Here is a 15,570-nt window from a genome sequence, read left to right as displayed (position 1 = left end):
TTATTAGAAGAGGAAATTATTGGATAAACTACATCCAGAGTCTAAACTATTAGTAAGGTTATAATTTTATCACTCAATTTTAAAAAATTACAAAATGGTGTCATATGTTTGCATTGTCTACACTAATTAAAGGCTCTTTGGCTCTTTTCTTTTATAGTTCAATTTTTTTCATGACACAACTTTAAATATTAAAAATCTATAAATCAAAATCCATACAAATTTTTTTTTCTGACTTTCGACATTTATGGTCAAATTGACCTTGCCCATAATTTCCTCCCCTCGACAAAAGTCCGCCGTTGATAGTGGCTGAGTCAGAAAGAATAATTGCAATTTTTTCTACGTCCAGCTAATTAAACCACTATCGCTTAAGACTTTTATTTTATAACCTCAAAGCGGTCCTCGAATTTTTAAATTATTAGAGGAGAAATTATTGGATAAATTACATTTAAAGTCATTAAATTATTCATAAATTTACGTTTTGGTTACTTAATTTTACAAATGGTTATTGAACAATTCAAAATTTTTCATTTAAATTATTGGGCTATTAAAATTTTTATTGCATTATCTTTGCTCACAACGCCTGCACCAATCAAAAGTTCACATTTATCTTCTTTTCTATAGTTCAAATAATTTTCATAAAACAACTTTGAATTTCACGAATCTACAAATCAAAATCTCAACAATTTTCTTCTCTGACCTCCAACATTGACCATTAAATTAACTTAGATCTAAGGTATGTAGAATAACTTGTCGATGGGTAATGATCCATAATACTAATCGTCGAATTGTCTCTTTAACTTCACTAACTAAACTTTAAAAAAAACTTAAAAAAAAACTTAACAATCAAGCTTTTCTAAATTAAGTGGTCAAAACGTAAACTTAATAATAATTTAATAACTTTTGATGTAGTTTACCCGTAATTTCCCCCACTAATAAAACAAGAGTTGGTAGAGGTTGAGTAAAAGAGAAGAATTACAAAGCATTCAAACCCATCCTAATAATTTTTTTGGGTCCATTTTTCAATGCCGTGTTAAATTACGCCACCATTGTTAAAGCTTTGATTTTTCAACCTAAAGTTATGGGGTAAACTCAATCCAAGGTCACTAAACTATTAGCATATTTGCATTTTGGTCACTTAACATTTAAAACATTACAAAATGATTATCAATTTTTAAATTAGCTTGGGCACTCCCTTTCAATGATTCAATCTCATGTTTCAAGAAGCAAAATCACAGACAATTTTCTAATATGATAACCAAAACAAGAAGAAGAAAAACTCTGTAATAGGACATGGAACGATGGAAAGATAGAACTCCATATATAAGGCTACAGAATGAAGAACAGACTTTCACTTACATTTTGAACAAATTGTGCACAAATTTAAATATAACATATGGGGATGACAGATATTACTGAAGTAATTTATTCATTTCAGACTGCTAAGATATGTTTCACAAACTGCTAGTCATGAAATCAGCTCCAGAAACATCATACCATACCTAACAATCATATATTGTTAAACATCCGGCAGGACTACTAGTCTTGAATAACTTCTCCTGTTGCGTCTGTTGGTTGTTCTGGTTCCAGAAAATAGCCGCACTCCTTGCCAAATAACAGGATTTTTCTCTTATCTTGTGCTGTTGCGCCTGTAGGTTGGTCTGGTTCCAGATTATACCAGCACTCCTTGCCTAATAACTTGATTTTTCTCTGAACTTCGATCTTATACGAAGCTTCTGCTTCAACATCCTTATAGAGTGTAATCAAATCCCCCTGGTGAACTCCTTTATTAAGGACAAATTGACGCCAACCGCTGGATAAAACAGGCTTCTTGTAGGCACCGTCGTTACGAACATAGCAACGAAAAGGCCATGTGAATCCGTTTTCATCTTTAACTTCAAATGATTTGGAGCAATTACCATTTTCAAGCTCGAAATGCTTCAGTGAATTGTTGGGAACCGCCAATCTTTTCTGTATATCGGTGTTCGTTAGAACTTTCGAGAACAAGATCTTCATATTGGGGGCAAATATGGTGGACGAAAAGGAGTTAACCAAAACAAAGCTGTGTAATACTCCCAACCTGAATTTTTCTTTTCTTTTTTTTTTTTTTTGGGAAGGTCGAACAGAGAAGATGAAGCTAGCAATCGCGCGAAGTTAAGCGAGAATTTTCCCCTGTAAGGCACTGGACTCATGTTTCAAATTTTAAGGGCCTGAGTCCCACTGACCTCACATCAATATTGGAAAAAATCCTCTAGACCTTCACTATACCCCTTTTTGTGCTCCCAGCTATAAGTTTTTGACACGTGTTTAAGGTTCTAGAACTCTGCTGTTAAAAGTAAAAAAAAAATTGTAAGGGTTAATATATATAAAGTTACAACCTCTTTTGTAACCTATTTAGTTCCTAAATTTGTTTAGGTGCCCCATTAACATTATTAAAATATATTAATATGACATTGACGACTAATAGCATGATAACGTGATAAAAATTTAAAATAAAATATTTATAATTTATAATTTTTTGCCATGTGTCAAAATATGAAACTATCACATGTCACTATATTATTGGTTGTTAATACCACATCAATGCCAGGTTACCATATTTTACCCACGTTAGTTAGGTGCTTAAAAAAAATCAAATTGGCTTATGGTTTTTAAGTTTAGGTACTAAATAAGTATAAATTGTAAAGTTCAAGTACCTTTACATATTAACCCAAAAAGTTAGTATGAAAGATGACGTAAACACGTGAATAATTTATAGGTGATAGCACAAAAAGAGGCATGGGGAAGAGGCAGAGGATTTTTGCTCAATATAAAGAATTTCAATGGCTTCTTCAAATCGTTTACAGCTACCCCTTCTCAGAAAATTCCCATGCCCCCCAAACAATTAGCTTTTTCATTTTTTTAATATATAATTTACTAAAATTTTTATTTTAAATATTTTCACATTTATAAATAATAATTTAAATTTTATTAAAATATTTACTTAATAAAAAATTTATCACACTTATAAATTAAAACTCTAATTCTGTTAAAAAGCTTTTATTAAATAAATTTATATAATAATAAATAAAAATAAATTGATTCCATTTAAATTAGAGCTGATCATGGCCGGGTCACCTGGCCAGGCCCGAAGGTCCACCCGAAAAATAGGAGAGTTTAGGCAAAAATATAGGCCCGAAAAATGGGTTTGAACAGAAAAAGAGGCAAATTAAGAAAATGGGCCTGGCCAAGGCAATATTTTTTTGGCCCGGGCCCAGCCCAGCCTGGCCCAAATTATATTTTATTTTATTTTTAATCATTTTAAATTTTTAATATAATCACTTTTTATTATATTTTCAACTTTTGTATTGTTTTAAGAATTGTTTTAATATCATTTTTTATTTATTTAATATTTGTTTTTATGTTTTTAAATTATTTGATTTATTATAATTTTAAAATCTTTTTATTTAATAAAATAAGCTAAAAAAATTAATATAGGCCAGGCCGGGTCTGGCTTGGGCTTAGCAATTTTATTTTGGGCCAGGCTTGGAAAATTTTTAAGGCCTATATTTCGGGCCCAGGCCCGGGCCTAAATTTTTGTTTGGGCCTGGCCCAAACCTGGGTCGACTCATGATCAGATCTAATTTTAATCTTGGATAAAATTGTAACTAATTTTCAAATTATATATTAACTAAAAAATATTAAATTTTATAATATAAAAATAAAATATATTATAATAATGAAAAATTAATTAAAGTGGTTAAAAGCTTTATGTTGGCATTTAAATTTTAAGATCCAAGGTTTAAGTCTCGACAATAACATCTCCTTCCCTAATTTGTAATGTATCGAAAAATGATATAGATTTTTTCATTCATGGAATAGGAAAATTAATAAAATATAAATAATATAAATAAAAGCATTCAAAAAATAAAAAACAATTATAATAAATAAAAAGTTAACCCAAACCATCATAATTTTTTTTTGAACAATCACTGGTCATATAGGCTCTTTTTAAACACAATATCTAGAACTAATCATAGCCCCTTTTTCAACTTAGAAATAGGAGGATAATGTGCTTCAACGCACTCAAACCTACGTCCTCATGTATTAGCAACAATACTTATATCAATAAATCTAAAACTCAATCCGTCCAACATAATTTGTTATTTGAAAGAAAAAAAAAAGAACACTTTTATTTATGGTTTAACTCATAAATTGGCATTTAAGTTTTTTTTTCATTTTAGTACTTAAATTTTTTTAATCATAAAAATAAAAATTTAAAATTTATTAAAAATTCATATAAATAAATAAAAAATAGAGACAATAAGTTCAATTGGTTCAACCAATTTTTTTAACATGGTTCAATTGATTTGTATTGGTTCATAAGTCAATCGATTCAACCCCTATCTTCAAACCGATTCTCAATCCAACCAACTAACAAGGTTTGGTTTTGAAAACAATGGTTTTGATCTCATCAGTTCGAGCAAGTAGACAGTGAAATTTGAAAAAAAATTAACTACCAACATTTCAACTTCGGGTGGGCCAATTTCAAACATTATTGGCATTATCAGTCATTATAAAGGAATAAAATGGAAAAATAGGGAAAAAATAAAGAGAGAAAAATGGTAAAAGAAAATAAAAGAATTAAAATTATTTTTAAAGTTTATATGACTAGACAATCTATTATTGGTTGAAATTTTATTAACAGATATAATCTTTTGGTGTATAATGGGCAATGAAATAATAATTTAGTGATTAGGTACGAACTTGGGAAAAAGAATATTATTTAGGTACTAATTTTTTGGTTAAACCTCTTTTTAAATAGACTTAATGTTTGACTAACGGAAGTTTCAATTTGAGAAAAAAAAGTAGGTTAGGTACCACTTATAAACAAAAAAAAAGTTTAGCTACCAAGATGAGAAAAACAACATAGTTTAAGTACCAATTTATTGGGTTAAGCCATTTTTTTATCATAGAAATAAAACACTAACTTTCAAATATTTTTCCTATCTTTATTCTACCTTTGAGAAAATGAATTTGAAAATTCGGATTTAGATTTCATTTATTATGCAAATGGTAAGAATGAAATGCATATATTATGAACAATTAGTTGAGATTCAATATAATATATATTATAAAAGTATAAAAACCATCTAACAAATCCAAAGATTTGAGAAGTTATTGTGAATGGTACATTTCTAATTAGTTCACTACTCAATTTACAATATTTTTGAAATCTAAATTCTAAAATTCTAATTCCCGAATGCTACCCTAGGGTGTGTTTGAACTTCACGGAATAATTGAATGAAAGTGTCATGTAATTACATGGAATCAAGGATGAAGCCAAAAAAAAAAATTTAGGGAGGCCGAAATGAAATTTTAATTTTTAATAATCTATATTTTTATAATTTTTAAAATTTTAGGGGGGGCTAAAGTATAATTTTACTTTTATTGATTTAAATTTTTAAAAAATTCTAAAGGGCCTCAATAATAATTTTTCATTTTAAGGGGTTTGGAGCCCCTACCAACTCCCTAAATTTGCCTCTGCATGGAATTCTAATTTTCTAGACAGACTTAGCTGATAGAATATCATTACATTATAATTCTTTACTTCGTATTTGATAGTATAATATATAATTACATAAGTACACAATTTTAATATGCAAATTTTTTTTTCTTGATCCAAAGCTTGATGATGAAACACAAAGAAGCACGTAAAAGGAGGGGGAATGATTGTTATATAATATTTATACGTACATTGAACCCAATTTATATATGATTCTCATAAAGACATGACCAGCAACCAAAACCAAATTGCAATTTGGAAATGAGATCACCCAATATATTGGTGTCAGTCTATTAACAAGGACTTCAATACAATTAAAAGAAGCTAAAATTCAAGGTAATCAGCTTTCGCATAATTGATTTTCATTATTTTTTCAAGGATGAAACTATGTGAAATTAAAAGAAAAATAAAATCTCGAATTTCAATACAATAAAAAACTAACCTTAAATAAATCAATATGTCTCTGTCTTAAAGAGGAGGGTATGGAATGATCCAAACCGGAGGAGCAAAAGAAAGGAGCTGTTCCACTGGTTTTGACATGGGGAAAGGCTCCAAACCAATATCTTTGTCCCTATTTTTTTCTACATCATAGATGCCGATGTCTGCGACGTCAATAGATGCGTCCGTGGAGTAAATGCAATTAGGCTTGCAACCAGGGTAATCAGCGGCGGCAACAGTGAAGGTGCAACAATTTCCCAAGAACAAAGACCTATCCCCAATGAATAAATCTTCTTCCAACTCTTAGTGTCCATGTCTAGTTTGAAAATCACAAATTTAATTGTATAACCAATGTCTTCATCATCATCGTTACCGTCGTCGACATCAAATGGATCGCGACATGTCATACAGAGATTTCCATCTAAATGAAATAAATAGCAGGTCCGACCACCATGAAAATTTGGAGTCCTTGAGGCAAATTTCACAGATTTTGGATGAGCTCCATTTAAGTCTTCAAATAAAAAAATCTCACCACTATTTAAACAACCATAGAAATTAAACTTGAAATAAATGACGTCATCCCACAAAAAACCACCACCACCACCATTATCATCTTCGTCATCGTCATCGTCATCGTCGTCACCATCATCATCATCATCATCAAACATGAGAGTACGCCATGCTAGTGTTGAAAGGTCAACAAAGGTAGGAAGCAACTTGTTAAAAAGGTTGAGCAAGTTGCACCGAATGTTGAAAAGTTGAATGGGATAATTGCAATTTTGGTCCTTAATTTTTTAGGCCATTTGCAAGTTAGTCCCTGAACTTCAACTATAAATAGGCCTTTTCATTTTTCATTTCAACCATCCCAACCAATCTTTATCTCTTAGTTTTCTCTCTTCTCCCATTTGAGAATTCTTAAGGAATTCTATTTGTTTGTAATATTTTGGAGATAGTAAAGTTATCATCTGGTGTTAGTGCCCGAGGACGTAGGTATAATTTACCGAACCTCGTTAAAACTCTTGTGTTCTTTCTTGTCCTATTTTTCTTTCAATATTTGAGGGTATAATAGTAGTATTTAATTGTGCTATTAAATTACTATAGAAGGGATATTCTGACTAAGGAAAGACTTGGTATTTAAGAGATCCATGTGATCCACCTCTCTTCCCTGGGAATTGAACTTTGTGTGATTTTTTAGTATAATAATTTACACGCTTCCGACCCTATTGGAACAACAAGTGGTATCAGAGCCGAACGTTAATCGTAGTATGCTCTGTGGTTGCAGTTTGAACTGATCTTCCACATCAGAAAAGATTTCCTTAGGTATATTGAAAGATTATGGAGAAAACGGTCGGTGTAGGAGCTTCAACATCGTCCATGTGGACAAGACCGACAATTGCAAATGCAAGACTGGCTGTGGAGATCTTTGATGGCACGGGCCATTTTGGTATGCGGCAAAGTGAGGTTCTAGATACCCTTTTTCAGCAGGGTCTAGACATTGCCATTGATGAAGAGAAACCAGATGATGTACAGGAGAAAGATTGGAAGGCGATCAATCGGTTGGCATGTGGCACAATTCAATCATGCCTTTCTCGAGAGCAGAGGTATGCTTTTTCAAAGGAGACTTCTACAAATAAGTTGTGGGTGGCACTTGAAGAAAAATTTTTGAAGAAAAACAGTCAAAATAAGCTCCACTTGAAGAAAAGACTGTTTCGCTTCACATACGTCCCAAGTACCACAATGAATGATCACATCACCAAATTTAATCAGTTAGTCACTGATTTGCTGAATATGGATGAGACATTCAAAGATGAAGATTTGGCTTTGATGCTGTTGGGGTCACTTCCTGAGGAGTTTGAGTTCCTAGAAACTACTCTACTTCATGGCAGGAGTGATATATCTCTGAGTGAAGTCTGTGCGGCCTTATACAGTTATGAACAGAGAAAGAAGGACAAACAGAAAAACTCAATCAGAGATACAAAAGCTTTAGTAGTCCGAGGTCGTTCATACACTCGGAAGAAAACTCAAAAGGGGAGATCAAAGTCAAAGTCCAGACTCGGGAAAGATGAATGTGCTTTTTGTCATGAGAAAGGCCACTCGAAGAAAAATTGTCCAAAGCTGAAGAATAAGGGAAAAGCTGCTGTAGATGCTTGTGTTGCTAAGCATGATACTAGTGACTCTGAACTATCACTGGTTGCATCATCATCGTCGTTCCATTCAGATGAGTGGATATTGGATTCGGGTTGTACCTATCATATGTCCTCTAACCGGGAGTGGTTCTCTGATTTAGTAGAACTAAATGGAGGAGTTGTTTATATGGGCAATGACAATGCCTATAAAATTGTTGGGATAGGTTCAATCCAATTAAAGAATCAAGATAGATCAACTAGAGTTCTGACTGATGTTCGGTACGTGCCCAGTTTGAAGAAAAATCTCATCTCATTGGGAGCCTTGGAATCCAATGGTTCAGTTGTTACTATGAGAGATGGGATTTTGAAAGTGACATCTGGCGCACTTGTGATATTGAAGGGCATCAGGAAAAATAACTTGTATTACTACCAAGGTAGTACAGTTATTGGAGCAGTCGCTACAGCTTCCGGTAACAAAGGATTGGACTCAATGCAGTTGTGGCATATGAAGTTGGGACATGCCAGCGAAAAATCCTTGCAAATTCTGGCAAAGCAAGGATTGTTGAAAGGTGCAAAGGCTTGCAAATTAAAATTTTGCGAGCATTGTGTTCTGGGAAAGCAAAAGAGAGTGAAATTCGGTACTGCTATCCATAATACAAAAGGTATTTTGGAATATGTTCACTCAGATGTGTGGGGGCCTTCCAAGACACCTTCATTGGGAGAAAAACACTACTTTGTTACTTTTGTTGATGACTTTTCCAGAAGAGTTTGGGTGTATACCATGAGAACTAAGGATGAAGTGCTTAGAGTTTTTCTTAAATGGAAAACTATGATCGAAAACCAGACTGGCAAGAAAATCAAGCGGCTTAGGACGGACAATGGAGGGGAATATAAAAGTGATCCGTTCTTCAATGTGTGCCAAGAGTATGGTATTGTTCGACACTTCACAGTTAGGGATACACCACAGCAGAATGGATTGGCAGAGCGTATGAATCGAACATTGCTGGAGAAAGTTCGATGTATGTTGTCCAATGCTGGGTTGGGCAAGCAATTTTGGGCTGAGGCTGTGACATACGTTGGCCATCTTGTTAATGTTTGCCATCATCTGCATTAGAAAGAAAAACTCCTATGGAGGTATGGTCTGGAAAACCGGCTACAGATTATGATTCCTTACATGTGTTTGGAACCACTGCATATTACCATGTGAAGGAGTCAAAGTTAGATCCGAGGGCAAATAAAGCTCTCTTTATGGGAATCACTTCTGGAGTGAAGGGATTTCGTCTTTGGTGCTTAAGCACAAAGAAAATGATCTGTAGCAGAGATGTTACCTTTGATGAATCTGCCACATTGAAAAAGGTAGCAGATAAAGATATTCAGACGAGCAATACTCCACAGCAGGTGGAGTGTACTCCAAAACAGGTAGAGTTTGAGCAGATGGGGATTTGCCCAGTTAATAAGTCTAATTCTCCAGCCACAATGGAGGAATTAGAGGTTGAAGAGGTTCTGACCCAAGAACCACTAAGTACACCAGAACCAGTTGCAGTTGCAAGGCCACAGAGAGAAATTCGTAAACCTGCTCGATTTACTGATATGGTGGCCTACGCCCTTCCCGTTGTTGATGATATTCCTATCACTTATCAAGAAGCAATGCAAAGCTTAGAAAGTGATAAATGGAAAAGCGCCATGGATGAAGAAATGCAGTCTCTCCGGAAGAACAATACTTGGGAGTTGGCGCAATTACCGAAAGGTAAAAGGGCAATCGGATACAAGTGGGTATTCGCAAAGAAAGATGGATCTCCTAGCAAGAAGGATATTCGCTACAAGGCAAGATTGGTAGCTAAAGGCTACGCTCAGAAGGAGGGAATTGACTACAATGATGTATTTTCCCCTGTTGTGAAGCATTCCTCCATTAGAATTTTGTTGGCCTTGGTAGCACAGTTGAATTTGGAGCTAGCTCAACTTGATGTTAAGACGGCTTTCTTGCATGGTGAGTTAGAAGAGGAGATCTATATGACTCAGCCCGAAGGATACACAGATGCTGGTGGTAGAAATTGGGTTTGTAAGCTGAACAAATCGCTATATGGATTGAAGCAATCCCCGAGGCAGTGGTACAAGCGATTTGATAGCTTTATGAGAAGGCAGAAGTACACAAGAAGAAAATATGACAATTGTGTATATTTACAGAAGCTGCATGACGGATCTTTCATTTATCTACTCTTGTATGTTGATGATATGTTAATCGCTTCAAAGAGCCAAAATGAGATAGATAAGCTGAAGGCTCAGTTGAATCAAGAGTTTGAGATGAAAGATCTAGGTGAGGCCAAGAAGATTCTCGGCATGGAGATAAGTAGAGATAGATAGAGAGGCAAGCTTTGTTTGAATCAGAAGCAATATCTGAAAAGGTATTACAATATTTTGGTGTAAATGAAAACACAAAACATGTAAGTACCCTACTTGCTTCTCATTTGAAACTTAATGCTCAATTATCTCCGAAAACTGAAGAAGAAAGAGAATATATGGAAAAAGTCCCATATGCTAATGCAGTTGGGAGTTTGATGTATGCGATGGTGTGTACGAGGCCTGACATTTCACAAGCTGTTGGAATTGTGAGCAGGTATATGCATGATCCTGGAAAAGGACATTGGCAAGCTGTGAAATGGATTCTACGGTATCTTCGAAAAACCGTAGATGTTGGTTTAATTTTTGAACAGGATGAAGCACTTGGTCAGTTTGTAGTTGGATATGTTGATTCCGACTTTGCTGGTGATTTAGATAAATGTCGTTCAACTACGGGGTATCTGTTTACTCTTACGAAAGCCCCAGTGAGTTGGAAGTCTACCTTACAGTCTACAGTAGCTGTGTCTACTACAGAGGCAGAATATATGGCAGTTACAGAAGCTGTTAAGGAGGCTATTTGGCTTAATGGATTGTTGAAAGACTTAGGAGTTGTTCAAAGTCACATAAGTTTATATTGTGACAGTCAGAGCGCTATTCATTTAGCGAAAAATCAAGTTATCATTCAAGAACCAAGCATATCGACGTAAGATATCACTTTGTGCGAGAAGTCTTTGAAAAAGGAAAAATTCTGCTTCAGAAGATTCCGACAGCAGATAATCCCGCAGATATGATGACCAAAGTGGTAACAACAATCAAGTTTAATCATTGTTTGAACTTGATTAACATCCTGAGAATTTGAGCACCTACAGGTGTATGGCGCTCGAGAGCACATTTAGAGGCACTACAAAAGATAACTTTATCGAATTTGGGGAGTTGAAGGAAGTGTGTGAAAATGTGATTATCCTAATCAAATCTTCAAGGTGGAGATTGTTGAAAGGTCAACAAAGGTAGGAAGCAACTTGTTAAAAAGGTTGAGCAAGTTGCACCGAATGTTGAAAAGTTGAATGGGATAATTGCAATTTTGGTCCCTAATTTTTTAGGCCATTTGTAAGTTAGTCCCTGAACTTCAACTATAAATAGGCCTTTTCATTTTTCATTTCAACCATCCCAACCAATCTTTCTCTCTTAGTTTTCTCTCTTCTCCCATTTGAGAATTCTTAAGGAATTCTATTTGTTTGTAATATTTTGGAGATAGTAAAGTTATCATCTGGTGTTAGTGCCCGAGGACGTAGGTATAATTTACCGAACCTCGTTAAAACTCTTGTGTTCTTTCTTGTCCTATTTTTCTTTCAATATTTGAGGGTATAATAGTAGTATTTAATTGTGCTATTAAATTACTATAGAAGGGATATTCTGACTAAGGAAAGACTTGGTATTTAAGAGATCCATGTGATCCACCTCTCTTCCCTGGGAATTGAACTTTGTGTGATTTTTTAGTACAATACTTTACACGCTTCTGACCCTATTGGAACAACAACTAGATCACCGGGCTTTGCAAAACCAATTCGTCCACGATTGAGAAAACCCCAATAAATTGCAAAAACTATACAATTGGAATTCGACTCTTCGGGATTTATAGATAATATTAGTTTTTCTATACACCAGCTATTTTTAGGAAGGGGGAAGCTAACTCTTGAGAATGGATTAAACAGTCGAATTTCGCGATTGAGGTCATGTGTTACCAACTAACCAAAAGGACTACCCCAAGATCGCCATTCTTGTAACTCTGGTAAATCGAGCTTATCGAAGATTTCTTCCGATATACTATAGACGCAATGATTGTCACTGATGTCATCCTCTTGTAGCATTAAACAAACTGCAGGGAAATTAATTTTTTGATCCGCGAGGGAAGCTCGCCAAGAACGACAGACTGCTGTCATACGAATATGATGCCGAGGGGAACGAGTCAAGGTTGCAATGCGTCTCAAAACATCATCTAAAATATTAGCCCAACTTGGGACATCTGCAATTGTTTTTTCCTTGGAAAGCATGATGATGAACAAATCGTTTTAAGTGTAGCTATGGCTTTTGAGTTTTTGAATGGAATATGAGGATGATGAGAGAGGGGAAGATGGTTCAGTCCTACTTAAACATTAAGGAGGCGTTTGGTTCAGTGTATTACCTAATACAATACAGGTCGAATACGCGCGTATTACATGACGCCTCTAATCCGGCGTTTGGTTCGCTGTAATAGGCATTACGGGCGTAAACCAATCCCGACCTAATCCCCTTTTTTGCTGCTTTTGTAATCCCTTCCCAAATCCCTGTAATACCTATTACGTCCGCCTTCCGTCCCCTGCTCTCTGTTTTACCCTCCCTCCCTACCCGACCCTCTCCTATTCTATCCTCAAAATTTCTCCTTCCATCTCCCACCATTTTTGTTTATTATTCTGTCCTCATCGTTTCTTCAGTCTCTGTCTCCTCCCATTTCCTCCCAACCCTATCTGCAACTCTCTACTGCTCTTCAATATTTTCACAAAATTGGAAATACCTGATAGCTGAATCCATTGAAAAAAGAGTGAAGCGTTTTTCGGGTCATCACCTCTAATCCAAGATTGGGTGAGTTTTATTTCGGACCCAAATTAATCTGCCAATTCTTTGTTCGACAATCTTTTATAAAATTGTATTGCATTAGTATGAATCTTTACTCTTCAGTAGTTTCTGTTGAAATTGCTATTGGATTTTATTCATTGTTGCTTATTCACCTCTAATCCAAGATCGGGTGATTTTTATTTCGGACCCAAATAAATCTGGCAATTCTTTGTTCGACACTCTTTTATCAAATTGTTAAGATTTGTGCATTATTATGAATATTTTTTACTCTTCAGTAGTTTCTGTTGAAATTGTAAGATTATTGTGTATATGGATGCACTGGTGTTAAAGCTGATTTCATTGGGGTATTTGATGGTGATTTCATATAAATTTGGTGTGGTGTAATTTATAAATCCTGATTTTTTTGCTGACCAACATTAAAACGTTTAAAGCATATACTTCTAAAAATCATATTTCCATTTTCGCATGACAAATTTTACATTCATGAAGCTTCTTTCTCTTTTCTTTTGCAGCCAAAGATCGCACATTATTTCAATTTTTTTTTGTTTTGTTAAAGTAACCAGTAATTCAGTAATTTCAGAGAGAGTAGATATCTTGTTCATAATTTGTCAAATTCACAAACACTCTGCAAGCAGATATGTGAAAACTGGTGAAGTCCATGAAAATCAAAGAGAAGCTTTTGTTGTATTTGTGAAAATTCTGTAGGAGTATTGCTTTGTTGTTTATTTGTTTATGATGCGTTGTTTTTTTTTTTAATTTCTTGTATATCAGTAGCCTCTTGCATGCTAACCTTGTAGTTAGATTGTTCATTTGGTTTAAAAAGAAACTACGATCTTGCTAGAGTGACCCTGAAAAGAAAGAGATTTTCACTTTCAAGTATGCATTCTAATTGCAGTTTCCGTCCTTCATGTTTTATGAAGCTTTCTTTTACTTTTGCAATGATATGTTATTGTATTTATTCCATTGGTTGAACATATACTGCTTTTATAAATGAATAACTTTCATTCAAGATATCTTAACCAAAAAAATTGCCTAGATTGTATCTGATATTTTCTGTGATCTGTTTGCGTTGTCTTTGTCTGTATGTCGGAGGGGTTAGGCAGGTTTGGTTGGAAGAAGAGGAAAAGAATACATCTGTTTTTAACAAATGAGTGCTTGTTTAATATTACTACTCTCTTTCCCCACACTTACGTACGGGTTACTCATATTTTATATTGTGAGGGGTTACATTTCTAAAATTATGGTATCTACTCTGATTTCATTAGTTAAGGTCGGAATGGATAGAATAAGTTACCTTGTTTTAATTCACTGATTTAGTATATGTTTTTTTTTTGTCAAATATGATATATGTATGTGTCCATATGCCTGCCTGCCTGTTTTGGTCATGTTATTGCTGATGCTATGAACTAGAACTAGAAATTTTTGGTCATGTTTGATGATTGCATATCTAAAGCAAATTCAGTTTCTCCTACATTCTTTAGCCAAATCATTGGCTGAATTAGCTTATCAATTGTTGTTGTTTCTTTTTATTTTAGGTTTGATTGAGAAATTATGAGCATCAAATCACTTTTGAAGTATATTAGAATCTTTTTGCTCGGTTGATGATACATATGCCTGCATTGTGTTGTTTGGTAATGGGGATGAATGTGGGGGAATTAGAGGCCAGTGGTTTGTTATGTATTAACTGAGTGCAACTTAGTACATGTAGGATGTTAGGTACTGAATTTAGATAATATGGTTGGTTTTATGGTTGTGCCATGACTGCTTCCAGCATTCTTGTAATTCATATAAGAAAAAGGGTTTAAGCTTCTCATACTGTAATGAAAGGACACTGCTTCCAAAAGCTTGGCAATTGGGAACTATTTGTTGGGAACTATTTGTTGTTAATATTTTTAGTATATTTGATATACTATATTTAGCTATAGCATAATTATTTTTTTTAAAAAAAGGTTGATCCGAGCACTTTTTGCATTACAGGTTCTTTGTTCCAACACTTCCACATCGCATTCGTCCCCCATTTGCTCATTACAGGTTAGTTTTCCATTGGTATTCATGGTTTTGTTTGTATGTTTTCCCTGATTCCATGGCTGTATTGCTGTAGCAGCTTCTGGTGTTTCCCAAATGAATATGGTTATGGTTAATTTCTTTAGCAGCTTCTGTAGCAGCTTCTGTTGTTTGTATTTTTGTAATGCTCATTAAAGCTTGTTGAATTATGGTTATGGTTATTGCTGCATAATTATTGTTCTTTTTTGAATTTAAAATAGGTTATATGTTTTTACTAATAGGTAACATTTTTTTTAAAGAGCATTATGAAGCAAATCAGTAGGAGTATTGCCTCCGAGGTGGTAGTTCAGCAGCGGTCAGAAGAACATCAAAATATGGAAGAGAGAGCTTCAAACTTATATTCAGCCTTATGGTCAATTGAAGGTTTAACCGACGATCAGCGGTATGATGCATTGAGTAAAATTCCCGACCATCCAACTCAAATGATCGTTTTAAAATTCCCGACCATCC

General features: G+C 34.4%; 1 protein-coding gene across 1 annotated transcript; it reads right to left on the bottom strand.

The window, feature by feature from the left end:
- Positions 1–1,536: 1,536 nt before the first annotated feature.
- On the bottom strand, positions 1,537–2,013 carry LOC121208151 (AP2/ERF and B3 domain-containing transcription factor RAV1). Its single transcript, XM_041078646.1, has one exon. It carries the CDS (start codon positions 2,011–2,013, stop codon positions 1,537–1,539), a length of 477 nt encoding a protein of 158 aa, XP_040934580.1.
- Between the last annotated feature and the right edge of the window lie 13,557 nt (positions 2,014–15,570).

Source organism: Gossypium hirsutum, chromosome A10 (genome assembly GCF_007990345.1).
Source record: "Gossypium hirsutum isolate 1008001.06 chromosome A10, Gossypium_hirsutum_v2.1, whole genome shotgun sequence".
Taxonomy (NCBI): Eukaryota; Viridiplantae; Streptophyta; class Magnoliopsida; order Malvales; family Malvaceae; genus Gossypium; species Gossypium hirsutum.
This window is presented reverse-complemented; position numbering and strand designations above follow the sequence as displayed.

Excerpts from the sequence above, each read along its gene's own strand:
- LOC121208151 (XM_041078646.1), bottom strand. The coding sequence starts at position 2,013 with ATGAAGATCTTGTTCTCGAAAGTTCTAACGAACACCGATATACAGAAA.